This window comes from Brassica napus, chromosome A2, assembly GCF_020379485.1.
Source record: "Brassica napus cultivar Da-Ae chromosome A2, Da-Ae, whole genome shotgun sequence".
NCBI classification, from domain to species: Eukaryota; Viridiplantae; Streptophyta; class Magnoliopsida; order Brassicales; family Brassicaceae; genus Brassica; species Brassica napus.
In genome coordinates, this window is record NC_063435.1 from 13140036 (window position 1) to 13149159 (window position 9124).

At 28.9% G+C, this 9124-nt stretch overlaps 1 protein-coding gene across 1 annotated transcript; it reads left to right on the plus strand.

The window, feature by feature from the left end:
• The first annotated feature begins 6791 nt into the window (after positions 1–6791).
• On the plus strand, positions 6792–9124 carry LOC125584246 (uncharacterized mitochondrial protein AtMg00810-like). The gene is made up of 3 exons (XM_048752434.1): positions 6792–7065; positions 8508–8905; positions 8954–9124. Exons 1-3 carry the CDS (start codon positions 6792–6794, stop codon positions 9122–9124), a joined length of 843 nt encoding a protein of 280 aa, XP_048608391.1.

The window sequence follows — 9124 nt, forward strand, 5'->3', positions numbered from 1 at the left end:
TTGCACCCTAAATAAATAATCAAGATGATGATTCCATATGAAATAATAACAATACTTGGAGATTGTGAGCTGTGGAGATTGGAAAAGCCTAAGAATATAATTACATTAATGTTTAAAATGATTGACATCATAATGGGTGCCTTTTGTTTTAATTCTATTTTTTTTAAATTCTAATTAAAATTTAAAATAATTAAGGTAATCAACAAGAACAGCTGCAGATATAGACGATAGAGATAGTATTCGGGTAGCATGAGCCCACGTGGGCCCATATTAGCTTTTCACCGCCGCTGGATACATCGGTGATGACTGTTAATTTACCTCTTTACCCCCTAATGTTGACATATCTAATCTAATCATGCAACTAGTTTGTAACCCAATAACTGACACGTCATGTTCCCCGTTATGATACATCATTTCCATTTAATATATAAACTAGATCTCGAGCCGCACGGTTATGATACATCATTTCCATTTAATATATAAACTAGATCTGGATCCGCACAACCGTGCGGGCTTTTTATTTCTATACTAAAATATTTTAGTTTATATAACAACATTTACCAATAAATTAATATAATTTAGTGTTATATATTATATAATTCTATAATAGCTATGTTTACATGGCTTATATATTATTACTATAAATTTTGTTTTTTTGTAACAAAAATTATTTTGGAAACTTTATTATGTAACAATATTACTTTACATACTTTTTATTTAAAATTTAAAATTTATATGAAAGCAAATTAATTTGGATCAATATAGTAGAGAAGAAATTTTTGAGATACTCTAAAGAATTTCTTTTAAAGAAATACTATAATACATTGTACTTCAAAATAAGTTTGTCGTAAACATCATATTTGAGAAATACACTAAGTTGGATAAAATATCTTCTTTTAATTTGAAATAAAAATGAATCTTTCTAACAAAATCTTTGTAATTTTTATTTTTGAAAATTAATCAGCTGAAATTGTTATTATCATTGAATATAAAATTATAATACTCTGTATAATTTTAAATTTTCATATATAAATCAAAACTAAAATAAACTTTAATTTCTAATTATAGTTTATGATAAATAATTTAAAATTTATTACTTTGTATACAATTTAAAAAAATTCTGAAAATGTTTTTAAAGATTTTGTTTAGAACTTTCTTTAAAAAAATCATTTGTATTCAATTACAAAGATAAATACTATAATATTATAATTACTTCATGTAAAATTTAATAAAATTTTAAGGAATGGTCCAAATTAAAACCAGTGTATGGTTGAATCCATAGAAATGTATTTTAAAATATTATATATTTATCAGTACATTTTTGTTAACACAATATCTTAATAAATATTGACACATGTATAATGTATAACATAAATAATAATAATAACATGATTTTTGATTCGATTTTATTATTTGCATGGTGTAATTCTAACATGATTTTATTTGCATAATAAATATTAATTATTATTATTATTACTAATTAGATCATATGCAGGTATTAACTCTAGAATAATTAAATGTTATTATTATTTAGTATATTATAAATGGTTATATGCAACTATAATTATATATTGATGGAATAAATATATTTTCGAAATTATCCATATCTAATAACATTTTGATGAAATAAAAAGAGAATTAAATATCTTGTTAGGATATTGTTATGAAAATACAAAAAATAAATAATGTAAGCAATTTTCTAAGAATTGTCCATTTAGAATATCACACATTATGACTTCTTTTTTAATAGTATAGATATAACATAAATAATAATAATAACATGATTTTTAATAGGTCAATTTTGCAAAAACCCCTATATATTATATTTAAAATGAAAATATATTATGATTAAAGTAGTTACAAAGATTTTATATTATTAACTTTAAAGAAATACATGTTAATTTTTATACATGTATTATATAGTTTGATAATTTTAACCCATCTTACCAGCATATTAGATTTTATTTTTGAACATAAATATTTATAATTACGAAAATAAAATATATAAATATATAAATTTAATACAATTTTATTATATTTAGCTCAATATAATAACTTTAATTTAATATGATTGATTATGATTATATAATAACTAAAATATTATAGAATTTTTATTTTTCATTTTATATAACTGAATATATTAATGTATAATAATATTTTAAACTAATTTCGAAATTAGTGAAAATATTTAAATATAATTTCGAAAATGAAGATCTTGTAAAAATCTTTTTAAACAGATTTGGTAGAATTTTAAAATAAATATATTTATATTTAAAATGAAAAGATATCAAAAGATACTATGATTAAAATATTTTAAAAATTATATTTATTATTAGTCTGAATTAAAATATAGTATGAATTTTTATGAATAGGTCCATTAAGTCCATTTTTAAAAAAATCACACATGAATCAAGGTTGTGACTTCTCTTTTAATATATAAGATGTTGAAACATTACATTTTATCAGTTTTATTGATCTGAAGTAGAAATGGGGTGTGGTGTGATTAATATTGCATGTGGAAGTTTTGATGTAACATCAAGTTACGGTATTAAATTAGACGTGGAGTTAGATAAATGTCTGAGTTCTATATGGTTATTAGGCGGATATCAATGCATTTATGAGAAAAAGCAAGTAGAGACATGGTTTAGTTAGCTTATGACCTACCTTATTTAATGGTATTGGAATATTTTCGGTGCCTAAGAACATGTTTAATGAGAGTTTTTAGGGTGAAGTTCTTAACGGAAATCTTATTTAAGAATCGGTTCTTAACTTTTCTAGTTAAAAGTTAAGAGACGAGTTCTTATATTCCGCTAAGAATCACACCCTAATAATCATCCATTAAACATTCTTTAATAAGTAATAATGTATCTATCTTTTACGTAAATATGTTCTTGGACTACCACTAATTTTAATTTTTTTTACATGCCGTTACGTATTTCTTTCTGATTATTTGATATTAGATTATAGAAAAATTGGGCTAAATAACTAAAAATAAAGCATATTTTAGAATCTAACCAAAAAAAAGTCTCCATTATTACTATATTATATACTATATTGCCCTTAGTATCTGGTCATTAAAATCTCAAATACCTTCTTCTTTAATTCCTAATCACTGCCACCATCGTCTCTTTCTTAATCATTACTGTTTTTTTATTGTCACAGCTTCCACTACAATCACCACAAATCAGTAATCTTTGTTCATTATTTTATATTTTTGTACACCACAATCGTATCAATCAGCATTTCTTCTTCTATAATCAACACCGCCTCCATCAACTCTGTTATTCTGTCACTTGGCCACCGCTATTGTTATCATTTTTTTAATTATTAAAATCTGTAATCTTCGCTTTCATATTTTTTCCATAGCATTCTTCAAAATAACCCCATCTCCTTGATATCAGTCGGCACCTCTTCCACCATAACCACCACCACTCGTATGTACTATATGTTTTAAGTTGTACTATGCTATTTGAATAATATATACTATTCTAGTTTGTTGTTGCTATTTTATTTTAATAATGTTTCATATTATGTATTATATATGTGCATGTTTTGATATTTGGATTAGAGTTTATATTCCCTTTTAGGATTTAGTGATTAGTGTTTTAGGTTTAGTTTATGGAAAGATTGGGTTGACGTTGGTGTAAATAATATCTCATAGACATTTTAAAATTTGAATAATATGTACTATGTCATTTCGTTTGTTACTATTTTATTTTGATAATACTTCATATTATGTACATAGTGCATATTTTGATATTTCCGTTAGGGTTTATATTTTCTTTAGGATTTAGTGATTAGTGTTTGATTTATGTGTAGAAATCAGCCATAGATGTCGAAGAGGTGAACACAATTCATTTCCGGTCATACCATTATATTTAATAATTTTACTAATACTTGCTATACCATCTAGTTTGTTCTATACTATTTCAAATCTATGTTATAAATGATCATTGGTTTCTACGTATCCACGTCCGTCACTTTCTTTGAAACCACCACCACCATTGTTACTACCACCACAACCACCACCTATCTCATTGTCTCTTTTACATATTTTAAATTATCGCCGCTTCACCATCACCACCTTACTCATCTCCATTGTTATGCTACTATGATAATCATCACTGTCACGATACATAGCCGCCCCTACCATAATTACGACCGCCGCCGATGCGATAATCACCATCACCCCGATAACCGCCAGCACTGTAACATCGAAACCATTATCATCACCGATTGTTTCAAAATGTCGCTGTTTCTTTTTCATCACTGTCATCACCCATATCTTGTAACTTACTTTCATTTTCTTTTCTTTTTCAATTTTAATGTCATCAATTATTTTTTTTACCGTGTACCTGCAAAACACAAGGTTACAACCGGAAGGAAAAGGAAAAAAAGTGTTATCCATTTAATTATGTCAAATCGATAGCTATATTCTTAATATTGATTCCAAAATTGGTTAGTTGGCAAATTAACCCATTATAGAAAAATTGGGCTATAATGGGTGATTGTAGTGGAAGCAGTGACAATAAAAGAGACAGTGGTGATTAAGAAAGAAACGATGGTGGTAGTGATCTATACTATTAAAAGGAAAGGAGTCCAAAAAAATCTACTTATAAAAAGTTGTTGCATCTATTCATTAATATTTTTTTAGTCTTACCCTTATTTTCTCTAACTATACCATATATATTGAGATAATTTGCTAATGTTGCTTCATTTAATTTTCTAACGTAACATGTGGAATATTTGGTTTCTTTAAATACATGTCCTTATTTATTTTCTAGCGTAACATGTGAAATATTTAGTTTCTTTAAATACATGTTTTCATTTATTTTCTATCGTATAAAAAATATTACAAATTTAATTTTTAAGAAATATGAATATAAAAGTCTGCAACTTAAAATATACTAACAAACTTTTTCAAACCTCTAGAATATGAATATACACCTCAAAATATATTGTCAAAAAATTATTATTTTTAATTTTTAATAAAATGATTTCTTGAATATAAAAATTGGATGCAGTTTATTTTTCAGATTTGTATTTTAATAAAATATTGCAAATATAAAAATGCAAGGAACAAATATCATTATTTTTGTTAAAGTAAAATTTGTCACAACATATTTCCGCTCTTTAAAATCGCGGATCAAATAGTTGATTCAGTTTTATATACTATTATAATGTATATCTGAAATGTAATCAAAATTTTAAAAATATTATAAGATTGTTCTGGGTCTTTGTCAGGTCAACCGGTGTTGGTTCAGGGGTTAATGACAAATTTTTGGATTGTCAAACTTTGAATATATAAATAGGTTTTCATTAATCCAATATTTTAATTATATTATTTAAAATTATAAAATTCAGGTATCCGTTTGATTCTCGGTTCTGTTTATTTTTTTTATTCCAGAGATATATGATTTGTTAGGTTATTTATGAAATTAAGTTCAATTGATTTTGTTGTTTTTAGTTTGGTATGGTTCGATACGCACTTCCGGATAAATATGCCCAAACTATATATTATCTATATAAAATGATTTCAATAGAATTTATTTAATTTCAAAAACAAACCCGCGCTTAAAAAAAGCGCGGGTCAAAATCTAGTTAGTAATTAAAGAAGAAGGTGTTTGAGATTTTAATGACCGGATACTAAGGGCGATATAGTATATAATATAGTAATAATGGAGACTTTTTTTTTTAGTTAGATTCTAAAATATGCTTTATTTTTAGCTATCTAGCACATTATCATCACCGATTGTTTCATAAACGTTGCTGTTTTTTTTATTACTGTCATCACCCAAATCTCATAACTTCCTTTCATTTTCTTTTCTTTTTCAATTTTTTTTTTTTGAACTGTGAAGGGTTAAACCCGGGTCTATTAAAGACACAGACCTAACCCCCGGGTGGAGGTACAGCCCACGGATAGACCCTCTCCTGGGCATTCAAATGAGCCGAAAGCAATAGCCCATATCCGTGTGGCCAGCGGGGTTCGAACCAGGGTTCTTTTTCAATTTTAATGTCATCAATTATTTTTTTTACCGTGTACCTGCAAAACACAAGGTTACAACCGGAAGGAAAAAGAAAAAAAGTGTTATCCATTTAATTATGTCAAATCGATAGCTATATTCTTAGTATTGATTCCGAAATTGGTTAGTTGGCAAATTAACCCTAGATTATATATGTCTTTTTTCACTTGCCAGTTTTGACCATACGTTACTACGTACGCTTTTACCACCTAACAATGGACTTGCTAAAACTAGATAATGATTTTAAGTTTTATTGACGGGCTCAAAATAATATATAAGTTATTCAATAGTTTTATATAATCATGTTTCCCAGTTAATTATCAGAAAAATACAGTTAAAATAATCGAAACTACTATCTCTATTAGTAAAGCCTTCTTCTCAAAAGGTAAAAGTGTCATATTTGAATCTCATCAACTGCAGAAGTGGATATAACAATTGATTCATCTCCCTGAACCAAGAAGATTACAAACTTTACCCTAAAACTTATTTCAATAAAAACACAATTAAACTGCTTCTTTCAAATGTACAGTTAAAAAATTTTCCAAAACTTTTTTTTTTGTGCACAATTCATAATATTAATACTAAAGAAAGGCCTCAGGCCCAAGTCAGTCCATTGGAGGATCCAATAAAGACAGATCTAATTAAGAGCTTAGCCAACACGTCGGCTTCTTTGTTGAAATCACGAGAAGTATGAAAAAAGAGATTTTGACGAACGCAGAGCAGATTGCCTGGATATCACAAATGATTCCATGAATTTCCTTCACCTGCATGTCATTGTTGATTGGTCTTATGAGAGTTAGGTTATCGGAGGACATCATGAGAAAAGAGATCTCTAGGGTTGCTGTCTTGATGAGGGCGAGTCGCATCGCGAAAGCTTCGGCTATCAGGAGGGACTTGACGAATGCTTGCGTACTTGATCCTTCCAACTTGGAGTTCATTCTTTCTCCTGTGAAGATCCAGGCGAGACCGGTTCGCTTTGATATTTTGTTCCAAGCCGCATTGGTTCTACTGATCGTTTCTGATCTTGTTGGCGCAGAGCAAGGTTTGTTCTTCACAATAGTAGGATCATATTTTTGCATTTTTATTATGAATTTGTGTATATATGGATACTTTTATGAATAAATAGCCATTAAAAATTTATATACACATTTAGGAGAAAGCGATCACATTTCAGTTACGGAGATGTTTTGTTTAAGTATAATAAAACAGTGAAACACTAATAGGAGAATGGATAATCTTACTGGCAGTTAATTTGCTTTTTTGTCCGAAACACCAAACTCATGCCCATTTTTCGCATATTTTTCGCATGTCTTTGTTTCTTTTTTTGTATTGATTGAGTTATGTTCATTTTACTTTTTGCTTAGATGTATTCGAATTATTATTAGTTTCCTATTATTTATAAGGGGATAAAAATAGATAAAACGAGAGGAAATGAATTAAAAGCAGTGGTTACAAATGAGCTGGATTCAGTTGTATTTCAACTACGTATGGCTCTGTAAAGTGAACTCAACTTGATTTCTTTCTACGTATGCAGACCGTTATATGGTAGGCTAACCAGCGTGAGTAGCGAATAACGTGATCGTTATTAAGGCATATACCGCATATGTAATATAACATACAATAGGACAAATTTATAATAAGGTTTTTTTTTTGCAACTTTTTTTAATTTATAATAAGGTTAATTTTCTAATATGTAATCAATCCATGTATTCACGGAAATGGTGATGAAATATGACAAAATTGTTTTCATTTTTTTTAAAAACGCTGACAAAATTGTTTTCATTGAATGAGATTTTGTCACCAATGGACTCCTATTGTTCGAGGACGGTTCAAATGATGGGAAAATGATCGGTATTGAATATTTAAGTATTCATGAAGCAAAATTATTCTTGAATAAATTATTGATTGTTATAAATGAAAATAATGATTTCGTCTATTTTTTAAGTATTGATTATATTCATTTCAATTTTCACAGTCAGCAACGACGATAAATTTAAGAATAATTTTACGTAACTTATATCTGAATATTAAATGTGCCAATTAAAGTGGGTGTTTAAAATAAAACGCAATGTCGATGGGAGTATTAACAAATACAAGGCATGACTAGTAGCTAAAGGGTATGTTCAGAGACATGGAATTGACTACGATGAATTGTTTGCTCCGGTTGCTAGAATAGAGACAATTTGTCTGGTCATTGCATTAGCCGTTTCATCCGGTTCGGAAATTCATCGCCTCAACGTAAAGACTGCATTCTTACATGGTGAACTAAAGGTAGAGGTATTTGTTTCTCAGCCTGAGGGTTTTGTGATCGCATGGCAAGAAGGAAAGGTGTACAAACTAAAGAAAGCTTTATACGTTAAGCTAAAAAAGATACTTGTTGGTTTAAACTTTCACCGATGCTCTAAAGAACCACGCTCTACAAGAGGCTAGACAAGTCGAGTTTTTTTATCGTAGTAGTATATGTTGATGATCTACTCATCACAGGCTCATCGTTATCAGCTATAATGGAGTTCAAAAGGAACATGGCAATCATGTTTGAGATGAGCGACCTTGGAAAGCTGACATACTATTTGGGTATTGAAGTACATAAGTTTGATGGTGGCATTACATTGAAACAGAGCCGATATGCGATGAAGATCCTTGAGGAAAGTGGAATGGGTACGTGCAGCTTACCCCATGTTCCCATGGACTTTAATGTGACGCTATCCAAGTTTCCTGCAGAAAAGAAGATTGATGAAACAGAGTACAAAAGAAACATAGGTTGCTTGCGATATTTGTTGCATACTCGTCCGGACCTGTCATTCAGCGTTGGCCTACTAAGTCGATACATTCAGGAACCAAAAGAATCACATGGCACAGCGTTGAAACAAATACTGAGATATGTACGTGGAACTATCTCTCTTGGTCTTATATTCATTTGATCAACAAAGCTGGAAGTAGTTGGGTTTAGTGATAGCTCATATAATGTCGATGAAGATGCTGGTAAGAGCACAACGGGTCATGTGTTCTATCTCGATGATAGTTCGATAACTAGGAGTTCTCAGAAGCAAGAGATTGTTGCACTATCTTCTTGTGGCGCTGAATTCATGGCTGCCACATAA

Excerpts from the sequence above, each read along its gene's own strand:
- LOC125584246 (XM_048752434.1), top strand. The coding sequence starts at position 6,792 with ATGTCATTGTTGATTGGTCTTATGAGAGTTAGGTTATCGGAGGACATC. Across the intron at positions 7,066-8,507 it reads TCTTGTTGGCGCAGAGCAAG|GCTCATCGTTATCAGCTATA; the intron begins GTTTGTTCTTCA and ends TACTCATCACAG. Across the intron at positions 8,906-8,953 it reads TGAAACAAATACTGAGATAT|CTGGAAGTAGTTGGGTTTAG; the intron begins GTACGTGGAACT and ends TGATCAACAAAG.